Genomic DNA, 25,987 nt, shown 5'->3' with positions numbered 1-25,987 from the left:
CAGTTGAAGAGTGTAAATGTAGACCAATTTGTCATGGAGAATGATAAGCTTCACTTGAGTATCTAACAAAATTTAACCCCTATTTCAGTAATGAGCTTTATAAGCAGGCAGGCTGTCATCTGATTTACAACAGCATTGTGAATGATGAAGCATGGTTAATCAGATGATAAAAACTCATTAAAGCATTGTTTCTTTTCCTTTTAAAATGCTCATTGCATTAAAATATGATGATATGCTGAACTTCATCAGGGGCATCATTCAACCTGCTATATGGTGTCATAATGTTCTTACAAAGGTCAATGGAACTGACAAAATATTCAGCCATGCTAAAATATTAGATTTCAATGAAATCCTATACTTTCCACTTTAGTTAAACATGATATTAAAGGTTCAGTCAAAAATTAGCACATGAATGATGAAATATGATATAAAAGAATTTAATATTTATCCCAGTCTGGACTATTTCAACGACACAGCCATTTATATAACTTCAGTATTTTTGAGGGTAACAGTTTTTTTCAGAGTAATTTTATTTGAAAAGGAAATAACCAGTCAAGCTGTGAGAGTTTTCATTCTCATAAATCACTTTGATATGTTTTTTAAAAGTGACTTATATTGGTTAAATCTTTACAAACACTCAGGTAATCTGTTACAGAATCCAAAACTTAGTGTTTAGTGATGATTAATATTTCATATCATGTCACTCCATTTTATCTACTTTGTCAGTTTCTTGCTACTTGGTGTCCTTTGTGATCTGAAATACATTTGCCAATTTTTGTCATAACATTCGTTTTTTCGTATATTGTTGTAATATTCGGTCATATTTTTAACAATTAATGCAACCAATTTTAGTATTCCTAGATATCACAGAATACACTTCAATTCATGCAAGCTGGTTGAAAGTAATGTAGCATCAGAAAAGGGAGCACTGACTTCTTAATTTATGCATGTTTTACACAGCCCTATTGCCCAGTAAGGGCAGAAGTTATTTATACCTGGTCTTCAGGTGTGAGAAGCAGAATTATGAAAGGATCAGTAATTTAATGAAGATATTGAGATATATTATTTCGATTCTAACATGCTATCAATGATTATTATGTACATCCTTGATGATATCCATCAAATATGTTTTCTGTTGGTTTCTTTTCCAGCGTGCCGCTTTGCCATCTGACGCTATGACGTAATAAATGTGATGTCAGAAAAATGAATTGTAGTATAATAATACACAATTTTCAGCCTTCTTTGTTTAATAGGAATGTGTTTTATAACATAATTATTAGGTTATGTTACAGAGTATTGCAAGCAGACAGACCGAAACCAAAATTGAGAATACTCATGTAGCGGCTTTTTCAATATCAATTTTTGTCCGAAAGATTTTAGCTTTGTAAGACAATGTATTTGTTAAGTGCCCATCTTCATCAGAATTTCTCTGCAACAGGTATCTAGTAAACAGGCAACAGGTATCTAGTAAACAGACAGGAAAACAGACAAGACAAACAAGACGTAAAGGAGCTGTATCAACCTTTACAATACAGCATGTTCAAATCTGTGTTCAATAAAATCTTAACCCTTTAATATCAAAAGATAACAAGAACACTGTTAGTATTGAAAACAATGTTTGAATAACCCACACTTCAATCTGAAGAAGTGTTAGTTGAAGGAGTGTTAGTTAAAACTTCAGAAGCAAGCTGCTCAACCTGAAATACTGTGCTGTAAATGGTTTACCCTGCTAACTTTCTAAAATGGACTGGTCCATCATTCAATTTGGGCAGCACCACTTATTATTCAAAGGGGTGTTCGCTAAATAATTACAAACTGAAGAGCTTGGATGTACAGGCTGGATCTTGGTTTGCATTGGTTGCAAAGGCAAAATCACTTGTCACCAGCCGGCTAAAGGTTATACAACAAGAGGGCCATGATGGCCCTGTATCGCTCACCTGAGTACCATTGCTCAAAATGATATGATCAAGTTTTGACACAGAGCACATAGGCATACACATTAAATATCATCAGGATAAACATTTTCTTGTAACAGTCCTTTTTGACCTAGTCTGGGCCAATTTCCATACCAAGTTTGAGGGTCCTAGGCTCAAATGCTGCATTTTTGTACTAACATGACTATTCCTTACCCTGGAAGACTTAAATAACATTTAAAACCAATCTCATTAGACGCTGCTGATATATATTCGTTTACATAAAATATTAAAAAGGGAGATAATTTGTCATAAATTCAGTCAAAAGTTATCTACCCTGATTGTCCGAGTCCATCTGATGGCACAAATGACATTTCAAATCAGTATCTTCATTGGTTACTGAGATACACCCATTTTAATTTGAAACAAAGGGAGGTAATTTGACATAAAATCAGTCCATAGCTATCTACCCTGATTGCCTCAGTCCAACTAAAGACAATAATGAAATTTCAAATGAGTTCTATAAATATTTACCGAGATAAATCCATTTTTATTAAAATCAGTGGAGGTAATCATGCATTGGTATATGCATGTAGACGATACAGAGTACAAGCCTATAAAACAATATATTAGTAAAGTATTCATATCAATAAATGTTCAATCAAGAGTTATCTAATATGACTATTTCTTACCATGGAAGACATAAATAACGTTTCAAACCAATCTCATTAGAAGCTAGGGGTGTAACGATACATCGAACTATCGATGCATTGCGATACTAAGTGTCCCGATAGCATGCATCGATAGAAAAGTCACGATCCAATAACAATCGCCGATAGTTCCTTCAACAATCGATAGGTTCGATAGTTTTGAAATTTTAGTAAATACAGAAATAATTTATAATTTATAAACCAAGAAACAGAGCCAGCTTTCATTTGCGCCTCGGAAAATGTTTACGTCTCCATTACAATAATTACCCTCACGGAATTAAACTACCATAAAGGACTGAGAAGTCTGGGAGATAATTAATAAATTTAGCTTCTTAGAAACTTTGATTAAATATATTTAAATAACCTGTTAATTTTAGATGAGAAAATGTACTATGGACATGGAGAAAGAAGGCTACTTGTATTATACAGCAAACTGTTCGGTAGGGCCCTTCATTTAGTGCTGGTACACCTTAACCCGATCCGTTAATTTTCGTCTTTTTCGATGCTTTGGGTTATTAAACATGTTGACATTCGCAACAAAATGGCCGATTCGTTTGAGTATACCTTGCCAATCTGACTAAAGTACATCTCCTATTACGCTACGCATAGGATCTGAAAACGACCTATTCATTGCCTCGTTCTGACGGCCCTTTCACTAGCCAATCAGAGCCTAGCTTACAACATCTTGCAAATCTACCTCTAGCATTGACTTTTGATATTTACAATTCTTATGTCGTAATGTATCAGATAGCCTGTTAGCTCAGTCGGTAGGCCACTTGCTTTGTAAGCGAGGGGTCCCGGGTTCGAGTCCTTGAATAACTGCATATTTTTCTTACTCTTTGACAATCGAACAAGTCGCCTGATTGGATAACATAAAAATAGCAATAATGGAAATCCAAAATATACAGAAGACGAATGTGAATGGGTCGTTCTCAGATCTTCGTTTAGAAGATCAAGTACTTTAGTCAGATTGTATACCTTGCATAGGTTTATTGTTTTACTTATTGTTCCAAAGCCAAGGAAGGCAAGAAATATTTAATGTTAGAATTATTTCTGTCCGTTTCAGTTATACAAACATCTCAATGTGTGTTAACAGCAATTATAAACAGTGTCGTCTCTTACACTGTGTAACAATGCCAGTTGTTAGCTTTACTGTATAAAATATGATGGCCGATAACTATTGCAATAGTATTGCAATAGTAACCTGCAATAGAATAGTATCGCAATAGTTTTTAAGCAATATCAATAGTATTGCAATAGTCAAAATTGGCCTCAATAGTCACCCCTATTAGAAGCTGCTAAGGTGTATTCATTTAGATAAAAAATAAAGGGAGTTAATTTGTCAAAAATTCAGTCAATATGTATCTTCACTGATTGTCCAAGTCCATCTGTTGACATAAATGAAATTTCAGATCAGTATGTATCTTCATTAGTTATGGAGATATACCGGTACCCATTTTAATTTGAAATAAAGGGAGGCAATTTGACATAAAATCAGTCCATAGTTATCTACCCTGATTGTCTCAGTCCAACTAATGACAATAATGAAATTTCAAATAAGTCCTATAAGTACTTACTGATATAAATCCATTTTGATTACAATCAGGGGAGGTAATCAGATATAAAATAACTCTGGAACATATGATAGGATCTCATAGATTTGATTTATTCCTACTGAAGATATTTTGGAAGTTTGTATCAAATCAAACCATAAATGAAGTCTCTATATGGCTGCAAAAGCCAAAATAGCAAATTTTGGACCTTTAAGGGCCATAACTCTGGAACCCATGATGGAATCTGGCCAGTTCAAGAAAGAAACCAAGATTTTGTGGTGACACAAGTTTGTGCAAGTTTGATTAAATTCAAATCATAAATGAAGCTGCTATTGTGCAGACAAGGTCAAAATAGCTCATTCTGGCCCTTTCAGGGGTCATAACTCTGTAACCCATAATGGAATCTGGCCAGTTCAAGAAACAAACCAAGATCTTATGGTGATACAAGTTGTGTGCAAGTTTGGTAAAAATCAAATCAAAAATAAAGCTACTATTGTGCAGACAAAGTCAAAATAGCTAATTTTGCCCCTTTCAGGGGCCATAACTCTGGAACCAATAATGGGATCTGGCCAGTTCAATAAAGGAACCGAGATCTTATGGTGATACAAGTTGTGTGCAAGTTTGGTTAAAATAAAATCATAAAAGAAACCTCTATCGTGCAGACAAGCATTTGTTGACGCACGGACTGACGACGAAGGGTGATCACAAAAGCTCACCTTGTCACTATGTGACAGGTGAGCTAATAAACTGCTTCAGGTAGCCTGGTCTTAAATCATGACCAAAATCAGATATACAAGACCATATGCTTTTTGATATTTTTGGACATTTCAAATAATTTTCAACTGGTCAATTTTAACAATTCTTTGTATTCACAAGTCTAATTACATGCAAACTAATGGTTATGGCTGGAAATTTTGCCAACTGCACTATTTAGCTTATTTTCTTTTAAATCATTGCTAGGACATCAGAATACATCAACCATGAAACTTGGTTACAAATAATTTCAATCTGTATCTTAGGTTGTATAGATCAACTTTATGCATCGAGGCGTGTCTGTACTTTTAGCTCATAACAATACTGCGGTAAACACCGAGGATAGTGGGGTAAGTCACGCCTCACTTTAAATTGACGTTGAATTACACAAGGTATTCTAGATCTAGATAAGCCACAGCCTTTGTTATAAAGGTTGGTAAAATGTACTAAATACAAAAAGTGAATTCACATAAGCTAAATTCTGAACTTTTAAATTGTATTGCTAATGTCTATTTTTAACTTTACCAAACCCATTGATTTTTTGTTTTAACCTTGCTCCAGATATAGATATGTTTCATCAAGCGAGTGAGTCAGGAATGATTTGGAATGATTTCCTGTCTGATGGTAATAATGAATAATCTTGCACCAGCTTATCTGTTGCTTTTCCTTTCCATTTAAAAAAGTCACTCAAAATAACCTGAAAACTTCAATGATGTAAGTAAAAAGCCAACAATAAATATTAAAATAATTTTTTTCATCATCAAATAGCTAAAAAGAATTTTCAAAATATATAATTATGCCTTCATTTTCTCTGTACAATCATGCTGCAGTATTTCACCTGTTCCTCAACAAAGAAAACGCTAAATATCAAACTTCAGTAAATAAGAGGGGCATGATGGCCCTAGATCACTTGCCTAAGTAACACTGTACTACAGCTTTGGAAGATGGTAGTTATGCAAGGAAAATGTCTACGAAATTATTTTGAAATAGTGCCAATGAATATTTTAGAAGTTCCAACTAAATAAATATGTGTGTGTATGGGAGGTGGGTTAAGAGGTTGAGAGAATGATGACAATCATAAGATTGTAAGTGACAATATCAAACAAAAAGATTTTTAAAGTTTCCAACAATATACATAGGGGAAAGTGACCACTCCCCCTAGGGGCCATGTTTTTAATGAAATGTATTAATCTGTACAATCTGCTTAAAGAAACAGTTGTGTAAAATAATTCTGAAATTGGGCAAGCAATTTCTGACCATGAGATTTTTAAAGTTTCCACTATATATATATACATTGTATAGCGGGGAAAGTGACCACGCCCCCTGGCAGCCATGTTATTTGATGATTCAGAATAATTTGAACAATCTTTATAAAGGGTTAACACAGGAACATTTGTGTAAAATCGTTTTAAAATTGCGTCTGCTGTTTCTGAAAATAAGTTTTTTAAATTTCCACTATATAATGGAAAATTAACCACATCCTCTGGTGGCCATGTTTTCTGAGAAATCAGAACAATTTCAACATTCTTGGTAGAGGTTCACACAAGGACCATTTGTAAGAAATTATTTTCAAATCGGGTAAGCAGTTTCGCACAAGGATTTTTTATGTTTCCACTATATTATACATATAGGGAAGTGACCATGATGCCCCATGGCAGCCATGTTTTTTGACAAATCGGAATCATTTGAACAAACTCATTACTAGGTATGAAGGTATTAAATGCCTCCGCTACTATTTTCTATATAAAATTAACAACTTATAACATATTTTTATCAAGATTTCTAGCCTTTCACTTCCTGCGAGACTACCCTTGTCTTGAAGGTCTGTCTTTAGGCAATCAAAATATACCAAAAAAATATGGGGTTGACCATAATGCAGTGAAACCATGGTCACGTGACTGAGACACGTGATGAAAACGCTAATATTGCATAGGTAGACATCAGGAAATACCTACTTTCACTTTCATTTTACAAGGCAGCTTCCAATCAACTTTTGAAGCATATAACGTAGCTTAAAATCATCTGCGGACATTCCTTTTTACAATCAAGCATCAAAAAAGCTTATATCTGGCATGAAAATGGCCTTTACTAGGCGGGAAAATTGCACTATATATTGATATGGACTACATTCAAGTGGACCACGGAGGCATATCCGGCTAATTGCCCCCTTCATGCCTTACTACAGAGGGTCACACAAAGACCATTTGTGTGAAAATATTTCAAAATTAGGCCAGCAGGTTAATACAAGAAGATTTTAAAAGTTTCCACTATATACATATAGGGAAAACTGACCACGTCCACTGGTGGCCACAATTTTTGACAAATCGGTATAATTTGAAGAAACTTGGTATATGGTTACATAAAGACAATTTGCGTGAAATTACCGGTATTTCAAAATCTGACAAGCGGTTTAGGAGCAGATGTTGTTAGATGACTATTCTATTTTTAGCTCTGGTGGTCCCTATATACAACCAAACGGAATGGTTAGAAAAACATCCAAGGAACATCCAGGCCAGGTTTCATCAAACTTTACGGTATCAGGACAGCTGTTGTTTGAAAATAGTGTTGACGGACAATGGACAGACAAAAAGGACAGTGAGACATCACAACAGCTCAGCCCAAGCATTTTGTGCTCAGAGTTTGCTAAAAACAAGTAAAATAACCCTTTTATATTATATATGCAATTTTTTGCAAAATTTAAAATTCACTAAATCAAATGAAACTGCAGACTTGGCCAGAAAAAAACAAAATTATTAAAATATTTTGCAGTTAATCAAATCAGGACACAAAAGTCTTATATTGTTTTATGACACACAACTTGACACAAGTTCAAGGCCAGTCATACATCAGGAAGATAGGACAAACTGTGAGGTGAATCATTTACAATGTATGTCCTGTGAAGGGATATATTCCTTCTTCAGATAACATCTCTCAGTGTTAAATATTGTACAGCCACTACAAATGACTCTTAACCTTTAGCCTGCTAAATTTCTAAAATGGACTGGGCAGTACCACTTATTATTCAAAGGGGTGTTCACTGAAAATTTACTGACTGAACTAGCGAACAGTGCAGGCCATGATCAAAATGCACGGATGTGCAGGCTGATCTTGGTCTGCACTGGTCGCAAAGGCAGAATTACTTGCCGCCAGCATGCTAATGTAAAGTTACTGCTTATCGGATATTTTATTAAATAAATTTTCACCATTCTTTTTCGCATCACATTTTATAATTATGACTGAATTTTTTACTTAATTTAAGGTTATTGCATGCTTATAACTAACCACACAGAAAATGTAAAATGCCACAAATTAAAAACCAGGGAAAATCACTGAAACATACCATTACATTCTAACAATGTACACAACTAGGCCCAGTAGTGGTAACTCTGCTGAAGTTTGGTGTAACTCAAACCAGTGATATATGAGAATAGCAGATGAAAAAAAATGAAAAGAATATGACAAATCAAAGGTCATGACTCTACTGAAAATCATTTATTCAGAAACTATATACAAAACTAATTAACTATGCTTCACACTAATCACTCTTGAGGTTTGGGGGAAATTCAAGCTTATTGTACACAGCAAGAAGTGTAAACACTGTAAAACATGGAAAATAAAGGGCCATAACTTCGCTGAAATTCACTGAACAGGAATATGCTGATAATATGTATAACTAGGCTTGGCACTGACAATTCGTGTAACATTGGGTGGAAATCTGCTCAATGGTGTATGAGAAGTTACCGAAATTTCATAAAATTTGAAAAATAAAGGGCCATAACTCCCTTGCATAACAAGACTTGGCACTGATCACTCCTGTAATGTTTGGTGGAAATCTGCACAATTATATAAGACAACAGGCTAAAACATAATAAAATTTGATGAAGCAAGGGCACGGACAAACTTAAATTTGTATCATATAGACAGACTGACAGACACAGGGATATCACTAAATCAATATGTCGACTCCCCAGTGCTACATGTGGGAGACATTATAATTTTTATCAAATAAACAGAACAAATACATATTAAGTGCAGATAAAAAGAAAGAAACTATCTCTCTTTTTCACTCCCTATCTGAAAAATATATGCTAATTCTAGGAGTTAGCCACCCCTATTTACCATTTATTTCGCTGCCTGCAGAAGACGGCCTATAACCCTTCAGCTCCGCCATCTTAATTTCACTGCCACAAGTGCCAATTAATATATGTCAATTTCCTTGGTTACTGCCTGGTGTTCTGGAATGAAAAATGTTTCATTATTTGCTGTAGTTTCTAAATACTTTTTTTATATATTTCCATTTGTAGGTAGAACACTTGATTTTTCCTGCCTTGACTTTGGATGATCAGCATGGTCCAAAATATGTGTTAAGGGTTACCTAAATGACTCATAAATTGAGCCCCGAACATAATGGGTTTTTTTTCTCATCTTGGAAAGATTTTTTTTTGCCATCAGTAGTTAATTTTAAGTATATATTGGTAACATTTTCCCGATGCGAGGATGGAGCGTTTATCACAGGAACTGTGGATAAATATGGCCAAATGGTAGTATTTTGCTGTCAACAGTACTCTTTTGTTTTTTTTGTTGGGTTTAACGTCGCACCGACACAATTATAGGTCATATGGCGACTTTCCAGCTTTGATGGTGGAGGAAGACCCCAGGTGCCCCTCCGCGCATTATTTCATCACGAGCGGGCACCTGGGTAGAACCACCGACCATCCGTAAGCCAGCTGGATGGCTTCCTCACATGAAGAATTCAATGCCCCAAGTGAGGCTCGAACCCACATTGGTGAGGGGCAAGTGATTTCAAGTCAGCGACCTTAACCACTCGGCCACGGAGGCCCCGTCATAGGTACTTAGGTTCCAAATGCGTTTTATCCCTTTTTCTTTTGCTTGTAATTGGAAACAACTTGTGAGTCAAGAGCCTATATAACACTTGTCCGGTGCAATCCTCTGCCATAACGTAAACCATTTTTAATAAAGTGAATAAAGTACCGTAACTGCAGACACTTGCTAAAAGACTCAAAATCTCTATATTTCACAAAAACGAAATATGTTATGTCTGATAGCCTGAATGAAAGTAAATGGTACCTGCTGACAAGGAGTGAAACACAGACAGACGGACAAACATACTTATGAAGCATTAAAACGTGGTAAATGGATAACCATTTGTGTACGAGTGAAACCGGGTACGAACAAGACATCAGTGTTATAAGTTAACAATGAAGTCTTACCTTTTGTCTGCTATTTAATGAAACAGTTCCTAAACACACCAATTTCTAACTTGATAATGTAACTAGTAATGTCATATTTCAATGAAAACTTTTATTCAATGATCATTAACACGGCGGGCTAAAATTTATCTTCTACCCGAATTCTTAACGCTTCGGTGACCTGGGCAGGGCACCAGAACAATTAAAAATAACCTATAGTCTGTTTCATGTACTCTATTATAACCCTATTCCTTGGAGTTATTTAAAGTTACGAAAAATTTACTGATGAATACCCTCTTTATTTGGACTAATAGATGAAGTGCTATTCAGCACTGACAGCAGTCGTATTCGCGCATTAACTCGCTGTCGGCGCGCGCGCGTTTTAGCATGTGCTACTTCTTGACATCACAGTCATTTTTTTCCACGATGTGCCCATTTATGACCCAACTGAAATATGTGATGTATTTTTGTAAATCTACGCTTCACTGATTTGTTTTAAGGATTACATGGTGTAATAGCCATATTTCATATCTTGTAACTGGATGGTAATAGATCTATTTCAATGAAATTTGGTCACTTTAAAGACATTCAAAATTAAAAACGTTTCACCGAGAGATTTTTCAAATTTTATCATTTTTGGGGGAGATAATCGGTACTGAAGTTAACATTGATGCCTATGGGAAATATATAATTCCTTTGATAATAAGAATCTAAACTTGAATTTCGAGAACATTTTGCGGTAGAAAGCTGCATTAGATCTATATGATTCTGATACAAATATCAAAAAGAAATCTAAAATTACCCGTAGGCAAAAGGGGAAAATTATATTTTCTAGTTTTCAGGGGAGATAACTCATGAAAAACCAAAATTATCAGGGGAGGTAATCTAAAGGAAATTTATGAGAATTCTATCACTATATAACTGTAACTTGCCAATATGCACCTTATTTCTATCGTTTGACATTTTCAAAGCTTACATTATCAAGTTGTATGAACGCTTTTTGTGAAATTGAGGCCTATTACGGGTAGTCATCCTTAATACGATGTCACTGTGCGGTTTTTCATTGTCAGCACTGTGATACGCTTGCACCTTTGTAATCATTTTAAGCAGTGAAAGGAATGCTTCAAAAAATGAAGATAGTGAGAAAGAAGATAAAAGTATGAAAATGTTAAGTAAGACGAAATATATACAAGTTAAAAGGGGTTAAAAACACCCGCTTTGTGAGTTCAGGGGCGGTAAGAGAGGACCGAGGGATCAAGACATCGTTTGAACCCCTCAAGGTCAGGCTGAATTACAGTTTGAGAAGGCAGGTGGTTCCACAACACGACAGTATAAGGAAAGATATCCTTGCGGTTTTAAGGTTTAAAAAGGTTTAGTAGTAATGACTGTTACAGGAGCAATTTGCATTGTAAAAACTTAATATACAAATGTATAGTTATGATTAAAATTATGTTGTCAGTTTTGAAGAAAAACTGTTGTGCATTCATCAGAAACATACTTCGTGACGAGTAAGGAAATTTCAATTAAAAAAAAAGTGACAGAAAAAAGCATTGAAATAAAGGATCTCAAACAGATTTATATAAATATGCTCAAAATTTACCCCAAAATACATTTTATACGTACAGCCAAATTTTATCATAATATATGGCCAGTAAATGATTAAGATGCTATTTTTGAGGTTCGCAGTCATATATATGTATAGGATATATAAATGTTTTATAAAGTGATATTTCACCCCTTCTACAAACTAATCATTATTGCTCAAATTTGTGCTTACATATGCTAAACGTGGGAGTGGATAAGGTTGTACGACACATTTGTACAGATTTTGCATGGCCTGGCCTGGCTTGGCCTGGCCCGGCCTGGTCCAGTCGAAAATTGGGCTCATCGGGTCAGGCCAGGCCAGGCCAGAGATTAGAACATGCCGGTAATTATACAGGATTTGCATTGATATATTTAATAAACCAATGCAATGTCACCGTGTTTAAAGACCCACCACGACCACAGGCACCAGTATCGGACCTGGGACAACAATACGTTTATTTTCATCCTAAACCAGTTCAAAATGAAAAATATGTACTGAAATATGAGCCCCCTTCAAAAGATACATATGTCTACTGTCTTTTGAAGGGGGCTCTTTTTTCAGTACATATTTCTCATTTTGAACTGGTTTACAATGAAAACAAACATATTTTTGTCCCAGGTCCGATACTGGTGCCTGTGACCACGACTGGTGACCTACTTTTTTATACCACAAGAACTTCATGAAAATCATTCTAATAATACTGGTATAATACAAGACAAGACAAGACAAGACAAAATTTTATTATGATAACTTGTACACATATTGGTACCCAGATAGCAGACATGCGTTGGCCCAACGTTGGGCCAACGGCAGACTCTTCGTTGGCCCAACGAAGATTTCCGACGTTGGCCCAACGCCATTTTGCTAATTGGCGCAACGTTGGCCCAACGGTTGGTACACCGTTGGCCCAACGACTGGTATCCTACACTCATCGTTGGCCCTCCATTGGGCCAACAACTGATATCTTACACTCATCGTTGGCCCTCCATTGGGCCAACAACTGATATCCTACACTCATCGTTGGTCCTCCATTGGGCCAACAGCATTTTTTCGTCTGTCACGGTTGGTCCAACGTTAGGCCAACTCTGTTTCTTTATTGGCCAAAGATGGGTGCCAACACTATCCCAACGATTACGAAATTGAAAAAAAGACTAAAACTAGCATTGTTTAATACATGTTTTATTTTCAAATAGTTGTGATTTTGTTAACATTTAACAAAAAGAAATCTAACATTTATTTAAAGTTTGTTTGCAATTTTCCTAAAGAAATATAACAGAATATTTCATCACTACAACATGTAAAATATTGATTCCAGTCTTTTATAAATCTAAATATTTTTCTTATTTCAGTCACTAATTAAATCCTACTAAAGTGAATTACTGTCTGTATATTAACTCATTATATATCCAAGTTCTGTTTGTTTTTGTTTTTTCTCACTGAAGTTGCAGCTTTTTATATTTTTATTTTTTCCTGTGCACCACAGTGCTAGGCACTCCATTATTACTCCCTTGAACAGCACCCTGTAAAAAACAAAAATCATAATGTTGATTAAACCATCTACGTCAAATTGATAACAATAACTAATGTATGAAATTAATTCTTGTCTGTATTTAACCGAGAAAAATATGTTAGAATTAACAAGAAAATGAGTTATTTTATTTACAGAATTTAATACTCAACACAAGTGCCATCCGCCAGCTTTAGATATTAGTATTTAACATATGTATGTTCAAGTCATATGGATATAACATGCATACAGGACATAAAAAGAAATTCTGTATAAGATTCCATAACTTTATCAAAAAATATTTTTTTTAAAAACTTCTACTTACAGTTTATAGCTGGAAAACCGGGTTTTTGTTAAATCTAGACCTATCACATGTATAATAGTTTCCTTTACTTCACATGTCTATAAAGCTAGAAATCTGGCCTAGAGAGTAAAATTAACCACATTTTCTGGGATTTCTTACATAACTCGGGTTAACGAGAGTTCATGTTCTGGAATATTCAACAGATTTATTGTAAACATTTTATGATTGTATAAAATTAGATATTTGTTATAGAGTTAGTAAGGTTTTTTTTCAATACTTTTTTCACATTTTTTTCAAGGTAGTAGATTTGAAATAGTTCAAAATATCATTACGGCTGCAGATAGGTTTTTAGTTTAATTAGCCCAAATTTAACTGATTACGAATTGGTGCAGAAAAGTGTTTAATAATTAATTAAATATTGCATGTTACAGCTACACAACCTGTGTATACCTGTGGGGGCTTGTGATAAAACAGTGACCTGTAAAATATACAATTATTATATTATTACTTATAATGGACCAACGTTGGCCCAACGTTGGGCCAACGATGTTTTCTCTGTATAAGTCTTTCCCTGAAAATCAATATCGGGCCAATGCAGAGATATCTGTGACTGAAATTTAAAGTTGGTTCAACGTTGGCCCAACAGCTGTATTTACAGTACTTATTAATCATTGTTGGGCCAACAGTGGCCCAACAACGATTATCCTTTGACGGTTTTCCGTCGTTGGCCCAATGACTTCATGTTTACAGGGTACATCGTTATATACAAACAAAATTGTAAATGAAATTCGTATAAGTCAGTGAACTAAACACATAAGTAAGAAAATATATATAGAGATGGTATTATTATTTTGTAAATATTATGGAATCGCCAAGTTAAGACAGATAAATTGAATGAAATGTGTGTGTATACATTTCTATGAATTTTATCCACTCGATAGAAAACATTATTAACTTTAAGTGGAGAATGAAGCAGTTTTTAATTGGAAATACCTAAATACTATGGATTAAATATTAACTTTAAGTAAGGAATGAAACATTTAAATCATTAATAATAAAAGTATGGATTACTACATTAAGGTAGTCGTTACTAGGGGAGGCAACCCATGCATGAATCTTATACCATTTCCTTTATTAAAGTAATGAAAAAGTATTTAACCGTTTCAACATGGTTTCAAAGGGAAGACCTTTAAACTTTTAAAGCGTCCTGTAAACGCAACGCACGTCGTATGAATAGTTGGTTGATCAATACGAGAAAATGATTACCGCATTAAATAAGTAAGTTCGTTTCTTGCAATATTTGCCTTAACTAAGAATTGACAAAGATTCTTTAAAGTTTTTTTTATTCTTGGATTGAAGTAGTTGCGTAAATTTAAACATACTCGGGCGGAAATAATAGTAACGCTTGATGAATTGTACTCGCAAATATTCTAACGCTTTGCACACAATCACAAAGTGATACTCATCTTCTATCTCGTTTGAATCACAGAGCAAACAGACTCTTTCGTGGCGCTCTAAGCGATCTCTCCCGTACCTTCCGGACTCGATGCGAAGCCTGTGCGCGGACATACGAAGCCGTGACAATGCGCTTCTAAGAGATTTACACGGTAGTTTGTCCAAATAGGTCTCATATTCAAACTTATCTTTTACATGAATATACAGTTGTGACAAAACACTTGAATTTCGCAAATGCATGTGCCAGTCTTGTAAATAGCAGTCAATAAGTCTTTGCTTAAAAACTGTTAAGCTATCTGGAAAGTGCCATATTTCAGCAAAACCCAATACAGTAAGCAAGTTTTTAACTTTACCTGCCCAATTATTTATGCCATTTTCGCATTTTTCACAAGCATTAAGGTAAATATTTTTCAAAATAATGTTTTCTGTATTGATTAACTTAAACCAATACTTAATTATATGTAGATACCTCGTTATGTAAAGCGGATAACGACCTAATTCCCCGTAAACTGCTACGTTACTAGTATTAACTTTGACCCCTAAAATGGACTTGCAGAATTTAAGCTGTATACTCTCTATTTGTTTCGACTTTGTGAAACCCCATATCGGGCATGCATAATTTAATACTGAGCCCACGAATGCATCGAATAACTGTAGCGATACAGAAGGTTTAATGTCATACTTATTTATATTACACGTCAGTACATTTAAGGCTTTTAATGCCTTTCCCACAATATACTGGTTATTAAGTACGAACGACCCAGTGTAATTGAATACAACCCCCAGGTAATTAAAGTCGTTAACTATTTCTAGGGGCTCATTATTAAAGGTCCATTTCTCGGTGCGCTTAACCCCACCATTTCGACGAAAGACCACAACTTTGGTTTTGCTTGTGTTGACTTGCAGCCCCCATAAATTACAATATTCATACAACTTGTTAAGACTTTCTTTAAGTCGGTAACCGAGTTTCCGACGATAGCCATATCGTCTGCAAATAAGAGGATAATAACGCACATATCGTACAGCGATAACCCGGATGTATTTGTCCCTTGTAAGAATAACTCGAGATCTTCGAGAAATAATGCAAATAAAACAGGTGAATTATTTAGTCCCTGTCTCAAACCTATTGATATATAGAAAAAATCGGAGTATGAATCCAGGTGTTTGACACATGATTTCACAGTTGCGTACATGTATTTAAACATCCTAAGAATTTTTCCGTCCATTCTTAAGTGGTGCAACTTAAACCAGAGGGCGTTACGGTACACAGAGTCGAATGCCTTTTGTAGATCTATGAAGGCGCAATGTAGACGACCCCCCTGAGACACGACATGTTCTATCAGATTGTGTAATGCAAATATGGCGTCAACGGTACTGCAGTTTTTCCTAAATCCAAATTGGGCGTCGGACATGATATTATTTCTTTCAAACCATGATTCAACACGTGCAGTCAGTACCCCAGTAAACAGTTTCCCAAAATTACTCAAAAGTGTGATACCTCTGTACTGGTTGGGATCATTTTTGTTACCCTTCTTGTGAATGGGTACAATAAAGCCATGGGCCCAAACCTCAGGGAAATGTCCTGTATCTAATACCTTATTAAATATGTCAGTAATATGCCCGCCAAGTATATCTGAAGATTCAATGAAGTATTCATTCAACAAATTGTCACTCGGACATGGAGATTTATTACGACTGAGTTTCTGTATCGCTGCAGTTACTTCCCCTACAGTTATTGATCGGTTCAATTCCTCAAACGTCGGGTTATCGATATTTAGATCACTATTTTCATTAAAACTTTCTACTTCGTCGATAATCGTCGAAGTAATATTGCCGAATAGATCGGAAAAATACGTTTTGAAATCTTCAACGCTTATATCGCATCCAGAAGACTGTGTTTTACGTTTAAATTCCTTCCAGAAATCTCGATGTTTCCTCTTTCGAAGTTCGGCAAGATTACGACTTTGTTTTAATTTGAAAGCGCGTTTTTTCTTACGTACTTTATATTTATATGATTTACGTGCATTACATACTTGTTCCCTATTATAATCGGTTCTCGTATTGTTGTAATTTCGCAAAGCCAATTTATATAAATTTTTCATAGCAGAGCATTCACTGTCAAACCATTCGTTCGCATTATGTTGCGCTAAGCCGGTTTGGTTATTTTTAAATACACGTTTACATAACGGCGATGCAACATTCACGATTATATTTGAGAATTCAGTCACAATACTGTCAACACTAACTGGATTGCTATTATTATCCTGTACAATGAGATTGTTAAGGTCGGGTAGTTTTGCAATAAGGCCACAGCTAGATCTATACAAAGAACTATAAAATACATTATTTTTATAGCTCTTTGATCTATATTACATAATGACAGGTGGACAATGTATGCCCTCCCTGAATATATTAATATGTTTTCACAACTTTATCTACAAACTTATTCAGTCAATAGCTTATCAGTAGAATCTATAGGTTTAAAAACATAGATAAATATATAGATCTATAACTATCTTACCCTGTAGAAACAAAGAATGATCTAAACTCATACTGTTCTTAATGCTACATTCATCCAATACAATGTTTAGACATTAAACACATTGTCTTGGCCTTAAATATGTCACAGTAAATTTGTTAGTAGATACTTGTACTTCTCACTTTTTTCATGCAAATCATGTATAATTACCATCATGGAAATACAAAAGAATACAGTTATTTTGTGGTGCCTTTTTTGTATGAAAAAAAAATGAGATATACAAGTATTTAGTTACAAACTGACAGTGATGTATATTAGGCCAAGACAATGTGTTTAATGTCTTCACATTTCATTGAATACTGTAGCAATATGTACAAAGTGTGGTCTGAGCTCACCTTAATACATCAAGTACTGTGCATACTTCTACATTAATTTAATAATGTAACAAGTTAAAGCATACCAAAAGTTCCTTCTAGGGCACATCTATATAAATATATAATGACCATCTTGTAAAATTTTGGTTGCAATGTCTGTTTTATACCGCCAAAAAATGTCAAGTAGGTATTTACGCTAGTTATTATTTAACATAAATTGTTAATCAAACAAAAAATTAAATCTGTTACCACTTTCAGTTGAGTAAATACGGCAATAAGACATTGACCCGGTCAATCAGTTATGATTCGATGCGTGAATTTGCAGTGCCGTCGCCGGGTTCGAAAAAGTGGTCCGGCCATGGGACGTCGAAGGCGTCCCGCGAGTGCCGACGGCAGGAGAGTGGGGAGAGCAGGAGAGGGGGTTTCCCCCTCTCGTAAGGGGGGTTTGGGGGGTCTCCCCCGAGAAAATTTTAAGATATGGGATGCCCGTAAGTACGTTTTCCTTGCATCTTGAAAGCATTTTCCATTAAGATTTTCAGTCAATTTTATAACAGTTTTCAAGGATAACTATCCGACATTTGCCCAATGAATGTTGACCCCTCTGTGAGTCTCATCAGGCGGTGGCATTAATAATGAAGGCTTTATCAAGATTCGAACTTGACAACTTGCCGTCTATGTGAGCAAACATACACACATGACAATAAGCAAGGTCATTAGTTTCATCGTAATGCAACCACGATCTATTAGTGAACCACAAAGGCTGAAAACTTCTGTTCACCGGATTTTTCCGACCAAAGGTGCGTTTCGGAAATTTAAATGTCTTAGGTTGTTTTGGAATTTCAGGTATGACCATTTTGCAGCAATACGTTAAGCAACGAGTTAAGCATACGGTTTCAGAATTTAGAGAAGATAGAAACGAAGTTTATATTATTTTATATAGTTGAGATGTACGTAAGCATTTTATTTGATTTAAAGCAATTATTTAAGATTATTCAAAATAATTAGAAGAAATTAGCTTTCGGTTAGTTTTGTTTTATTATACCACGAAAAACACATCTTTTCTAATTTTTTCAAACATACGACTATTTTTTTTTTCATCAAAACAATTATTATAGATTATAAAAAAATGCCCTTTAGATCATACCGGATTAAAGATATATCAGATAAGCGTTTAATTATGATTAATCCAATCAAGCAGGGTCGATACTTTTGACACGAAGTGTGCCGAAGTTTTCACACCCCGCGGGCAATTATGACAGATACCGCTCTTGCGGATAATTAGCAAGGCAATATTTCGGCACTTTCAATCTAAGCAAAAGCTGAAATTTTATGCGAAAAAACAACTGGTCATGCTCGGCCAGAAAAGTGGTCCGGCCATGGCCGGACCGGCCGGACCGCCCGCGACGGCCTTGATTTGTTACACATAATTAGAGGGTCGCAATGGGGTGTTTTTTACATATTAACCATGCATTTGAAGATAACGATACTATTTAGCGTTTACATGTAAATTTGTTTGTACATATGTTATGTTCTTCAAGAATGGAGGAAATAAAAGAATCACTCAGTCAACCATCCTCGGGTTTAGTAATATGTAATCCATGGACGCATTCAGTCAGAGAGTCGCCTCAATTAGGAAAGAATAGTAACTGTTTTAACGTCAGAGGTTATTTCTAAGGTCACGGAGTTTGACTGGCCAGCTTGTAATGACAACAGTTTTCGATATCAGTAGCTCAGTCAAATGTGACTAACCAAACTATAATATTCCTTCTTAAGAGAAGGAATAATTAGACATTAAACATATTGCCTTGACCTTATATATGTCACTGTCAATTTGTAATTAGAAACTAGTCTTGTTATTTCCAAAGAGCTATAAAATAATGTATTTTATATTTCTTTGTTATTTCCCATTTTCTTCATGCAAAGCATGTATAATTATCATCATGGAAATACGAAAGAATACAGTTATTTTGTGGTGCGTCTTTAAAGTTTTTAAAGACCCACCATGACCTAGTAACCTACTTTTTTCACGTGAAAATCATTCTTGTACGAGGATTGTTCAAATATGAATGCATCTAGAACGTTATCTCGCTCAGTAATGTGAAAATCACAAGGAAATTAAGATTATTGGGTACTATGGTATTGCTTTGACCCTTGTATTGTTTAACACAATTGGTTTCTGCTATTGAGACCAGTGTAGATCTTGATTAGCCTGCACTGCAGTGAAGTCTGATCAAGATCTGTGCTGTTTTACGCCTATTGGTCAGTTTTTTTCGGTAAACATCTTGTAATCTCCATAGTACTGTTCGAATTAAAGAAATCTAACATGGCAAGGGTCAGGGTTTTATACGAGTTCTATATAATACAAACTTTTTCAAATAACTCAGTATGTAATTACCTACTTATAGAATATTTCTTATACTATATGCTATATGCTGTAACCTACTATTGACAAATAAAAAAAGGTATAAGTTACAACGCACTAAAAAAAAAAGATTATTTGGTAGATAAACATGTTAGTTTTACATTGATACAACACCCATTAAAATCCGTTCACTTCAGCTGTTTCTATCGCTCGCTAAACATTGCCTACTCGTGTATACTAATACAAAAATGGTTGGAAGGCTAGCGTACGCCGTTGAAATGAATCGTTGTATTCTTGGCATAGGGTGTAAAGACATTTTTGATGAAATATGTTCCGTTTATGGGCATAATGAAATGTCTTTTTCGACAGTTATTCGTTGGTTTAAGAAATGCAAATGTGCGTTAGTTTCAACAACAGATGCTCCACATGGCCGTCGGCCGAAAACAGCAACGTCTGCCAAGATGGTTGATAGAGTGAAAAAAATAGTTGCTACTGATGCAAGATACACCGCTAGGCAAACAGCTAGTACGGTGGGCATCTCATTAGGAGCAGCTCATACAATTCTGAAACGTAATTTGAAAATGAGAAAGATCTGTGCTAGATGGATTCCCCATCTGTTGACAGATGAGCAGAAAAAGGCACGCGTGCAATGCACAAAATTGTTGCTTAAACAGTTTCCAAATTACAATGCACGGTCTTTCGCAAATGTCGTCACTGGTGACGAGACATGGGTTCACTTTTTTGAGCCCAAACGAAAGATTCAGAACAAAATATGGGCAACAAAGTCTGGCAAAAGACCATGCATTGCAAAGAGGACCATGAGTGTCAAGAAGGTAATGTATGCCATATTCTTCACAACTCAGGGTCCCGCCATTCAGGTTGCTGCACCTAAAGGCAAATCCGTAAATACGAAGTTTTACAAGACTAGTTCTTCGAAAACTGAAGAAATATTTCAAAAATCTAAGACCCGCAACTGGTTTGGCCAATGACAAATTACTACATGACAATGCGTCATCGCACAAGGCGTCTATTGTACAAGACTATTGTACAAGACTTTCTGAAGCATGAAAAGGTTGTTGTGCTCCCTCACCCTCCTTATTCGCCTGACCTTGTCCCGTGTGACTTCTTTTTTTTTTCCCCAAGGCTCAAAAATACCTTTCTGGTCGAAAATTTGTGCAGCGCAAACACCTCGGTTCTGCAATATTCCATTGTCTTCATAGTATACCTAGAAAAGACTATGAATTTTTTCAGCATAGTTTTAAGAATATAGATGAATAACTATCTTACACTGTAGAAACAAAATGTGATTGAAATTTAACTTAATACACTGATTTCTATACATATTGCTACATTAATTCAATGAAATGTTAAAACATTTTAAAAACATATTTTCTTGGCCTAATATATATCACTGTCAATTTGTAACTAAATATTTGTATATCTAATTTTTTTCCCATGCAAATCATGTATAATTACAATCATGGAAATACAAAAGAATACAGTTATTTTGTGGTGCCTGTTTAAAGACGCGCCATAAAAAAACTGTATTCTTTTGTATTTCCGTGATGGTAATTGTGCATGCTTTGCATGAAGAAAATGAGAAATAACAAGTATCTAGTTACAAATTGACAGTAATATATATAAGGCCAAGACAATGTATATAATGTCTAAACATATTATTAAATCCGGAGTTAATCAGGTGTTTGTAGGTTATGTCTTTATTCCCGCGGGGTGTCTATGTGTGGTTTTGGTACGTTTCGATTCCTCTCTGCTTGGTTTCATTCATTTGAAGACAGGGTCATGGATACTTACATCCGGTAATGACGCACACTGTGTATAAATGTAGAATGGGAGCATACGGACATGTTTGTATTTTTAGGTATATGGAAGTTTATTGCAACGTACGGTTATTTCCGGCAGCTGTTCACTGTTGGATTCTGATTAGATGTACATGTATGCTTTAGTTCTTAATATATTAACAAAAATTTTTGATTAGTTATTGACTTTTGACGTTTGTCTGAATTTTTGGGGGTCTGCTACGTTTTATGTGTAGTTGTTACGGGTGGTGGCATAGCATTTTTGATTGGATGGATTTTAGGCCGGGGTCTGGGCTTATGGATGATCTAGAGAGTTTGGTCGGTGAGATTGTTTTAATATTAGAGATTCTGTTCGGGATTCGGTCGAAAATTTGATACGAGCTCAAAATTCGAAATTTAATTTACATGGTTCTATGGCGGTGCCCTGGAGGTTTCACTCTGTATGTTAAGGTAAGTATTCTCGCATTGTCACAGTTTGGTGAGGGTTATTGTTGTTGTCTGGGGGTTGGAATGTGGCTTGTTGTGGCTTCGGATTTCGGGTGTGGTGCCGCCGCATGAATTGTTTTGTGGGTCCGGTGGGACGGACGGTTGTTTGGTGAAGTTTTGAGCAGAATTGCGAGGTAATTTTCCTCGGCTATATATAGCGACTTTCAAAGATAATACATCATATGCGGAACGTGAATCAATCTTAGTTGATTACACAGACAAATAATACCTATTCAAATTTTAATCAAATTTGTCATTAGGCACGGATTGGGTCAGGGACATAACAAGAATGCTTCTTAGTAGTAGGGTGCACCATTCCTATAATCACATGGATATAAGGATGGATAGATTGCTTGTAGACTCAGAAGATGTTTTTTTGGATGGCAAACATCAGCCGTTTTGATCTGAAACAAATGCAAGTAACAAATAACACATATAAAATATTTTTTGGAACAGAAGGCAGATTAGACGAACATCACAATTACTACAAATACTTTTGTCTTATCATCTACGATATTCAAAGTGATTGCACGGTTAGACTGACAGCCACCTTTAATAAGGATCTAGCTAGGTTCTTACACAAAATGAATAATGGTTTAAGACAAATGGTTTACAAAAATCTCCATAATCACTTTTTCATGGAAGATATTAACTTTGAAGAAGACATGTGAACAGTTTTGCTTGGGATTTTCTTCGGATTCGGACCGGATAGGCAAGGAGCGTTGCGCGCGCGTAAAGGCCTTAACTTGCCATTAATTCTTCGCAAGGGAATTTATCTGGTATTGTTTCCGGGGAGTTCATCGGGCTACTGTTGTTGCATGTCGGGATGTGTTGATACATAGCTTTCGGAATTAACCAAACTGTTTTTATACAGTTGGACACGGCTGGTTGTGTTTGCAATGTCATGTGGAATATTTGAATGGCACTTTTCTGCGTGCCAGTTCATTCATTTCATTTTTACAACTTGATGTTGCACGACTCATAGGTACAGTGGTGAAGAGCACATACTTTATGTGTCAAGCCGCCCTATACATAAACATCGAATGTAGTCCATATCAATATATAGTGCAATTTTCCCGCCTAGTAAAGGCCATTTTCATGCCAGATATAAGCTTTATTTGTGCTTGATTGTAAAAAGGAATGTCCGCAGATAATTTTAAGCTACGTTATATGCTTCAGAAGATGATTGGAAGCTGCCTTGTAAAATGAAAGTGAAAGTAGGTATTTCCTGATGTCTACCTACGCAATATTAACGTTTTCATCACGTGTCTCAGTCACGTGACCATGGTTTCACTGCATTATGGTCAACCCCATATTTTTTGGGTATATTTTGATTGCCTAAAGACAGACCTTCAAGACAAGGGTAGTCTCGCAGGTAGTGAAAGGCTAGAAATCTTGATAAAAATATTTTTTAAGTTGTTAATTTGTATAGAAAATAGCAGCGGATGCATTTAATACCTTCATACCTAAAAAAGCGCCACAGAATAACTGAGTCTAGATATATCTAATCTTTTGTAGGCCATTTCCATGATGGTAATTATGGCATGTTCTAGGCCAGGCCGGGGCCTGGCCTGGCCCGATGAGCCCAATTTTCGACTGGGCCGGGCCGGGTCGGGCCGGGCCAGACCAGATTTTATTGTACATAGAGAAATGAGTGGCATAAAATCTAAATATACAATTACAGTAGCAGGCAGTATTAACCTGTATTGTTTACTTGCTGCAGGTAAAACAAAATGAGAAACCAGTCCTCTGGAGAATCATTTATTAGCCGTCATTCATCTTATTTGAAATACAGATATGCACTGAAGAAAATGGTGTAACTAAATGATAACTACCCTTTTTTTCTGTGATCAAATTATTTAAAGTCAACTTCAACACTTGGTTTTAAAACTAATGGCTAATTTCATTGATAAGTTTACCTGCTACAGTATAACTGAATATTTGCATGCAGTGAATGCATCTTTTTGGGAATTGTAATTACAGGTTGTGTCCCTGTACTATCCTTAGCTGACCTTTTAACTGTTCAGTTGCACTTTTAATGTGTGTTTGGTTTAGTTAATAAGCTGATGTTCAATTAATGGAAGAGTAATAAAAATAATATTCATCGTGGGACCTCTAACTCTTTGTCAGGGTGTTGGCATTTTAGATTATTGATATTTTTCTTGCACAAAAAAATATGTTTCGTTGTGTTTGTGTTATTTCTAAGTGATATATTTAATGCTAAAAGATGCTCTTGAGCTTGTTTCACAAAACCTTGCAGGACTTTTTCCCACATACTTAGATCAATATAAAAACAATCTTACAAAAATATTCAGTATGTGTATAACCTAAACTACAAAATTTATTTATCGCTTCCCCGCACCATACTATCCCAGATCCTAGAATGGAGATAGCATTATTTTAGAAATTGAAAGTTGTTGTCCGTTAGTATTGACAGGTGCCACTCATTATTCTTCGCCAATATTTTTGGGCATTTTCTTTATTTTACACCAAATTTGTAACCTGAAAATATCTAAGTTGACCAAAATAACATGCAGCGTTGGTCAGTCATATTTAAGCAACATTTTATGATGTTTCACTTTTCTTATATTCTGTCACAGATTTACTTAAGGAAAAAAACTGAGGCTCATTGCATATAGTTAGATTCCTATTAGAAATGTTTGATTTAATGATCTTATAAAATTGTATACTGAACAGTCTTGTATTTCTCCTGATTTCAATAAATTTTCTAGTTAGTTAGATAGCTATCATGATACTTCATAGGTTAAGAAAAAATTAATACAATATGATATTGATCAACTTTACCGCTTCACCAACGCTGAGATTTTTTCACAGATTTTTTGAAACCAATTAGGCATGCTTTAATTGATTATATTCGTTACTGGTTTTGTTCTAGATCATTTCTTACAAAATGTATGGGTTTGGTCATCTAAGATCTTTTCGCGAAAACATTAGTTGTTTTTTTTTTCTTTAAGCAACAAATTGCTTCCCTTGAATCAATCAAAGAGCTATAAAAATAAATGTATTTTATACTTCTTTGAATCAATGCAGGGAGATAATACACTCATTTTTATTCCTCGTTTGGTTTTAGTTTTAAAACTGTTTTTTCCCTTGTATCTAAATGTTTCCAGTACTAATTTTGTTTATTGTAAAATTGTGATGGAGAAAATGGGTCACCCCTCTGCTCCATCAGGAATCGAACCCACGCACTACAAATATAACCAACTGCTGTGACATACATGAAGTAACAGCGAAAAAGAAACCATGTAACTGAGCTAGAAAACTTAAAAAAAATCATAGATGAGTGACGAATTAGCCACGGTGGATCTACCGACGGAGCAACCGAAGTATTACCGCCGGCAGAGATCATACTGCTTTTGTCTCAGATGATCATACTGCTTTTGTCTCAGATGATAGATATACCCACCATGCTATGGCTCACCCAGAATTGCACAACACATTTTGTATATATAAAGCTA

At 35.3% G+C, this 25,987-nt stretch overlaps 1 protein-coding gene across 3 annotated transcripts in view; it reads right to left on the bottom strand.

Annotated features, from left to right (window-relative positions):
• LOC123530677 (ATP-dependent translocase ABCB1-like) overlaps nt 1-10,443 on the bottom strand; it is an 83,972-nt gene extending 73,529 nt beyond the window's left edge. For 2 of the 3 annotated variants that reach the window (XM_053517090.1, XM_053517092.1), the window contains exons 1-2: nt 10,161-10,320; nt 9,049-9,164 (exon numbers count right to left, since the gene is read on the bottom strand). In XM_053517090.1, the coding sequence (XP_053373065.1) occupies nt 9,049-9,100 (52 nt within the window). In that variant the 5' untranslated portion in view covers nt 9,101-9,164; nt 10,161-10,320. Of the gene's footprint in view, nt 1-9,048; nt 9,165-10,160; nt 10,321-10,422 lie in introns of those variants that run through there. The other variant, XM_053517093.1, reaches the window with a different exon arrangement.
• Nucleotides 10,444-25,987: the final 15,544 nt, after the last annotated feature.

Source organism: Mercenaria mercenaria, chromosome 11 (assembly GCF_021730395.1).
Source record: "Mercenaria mercenaria strain notata chromosome 11, MADL_Memer_1, whole genome shotgun sequence".
In the NCBI taxonomy this organism is placed as follows: Eukaryota; Metazoa; Mollusca; class Bivalvia; order Venerida; family Veneridae; genus Mercenaria; species Mercenaria mercenaria.
This window is presented reverse-complemented; position numbering and strand designations above follow the sequence as displayed.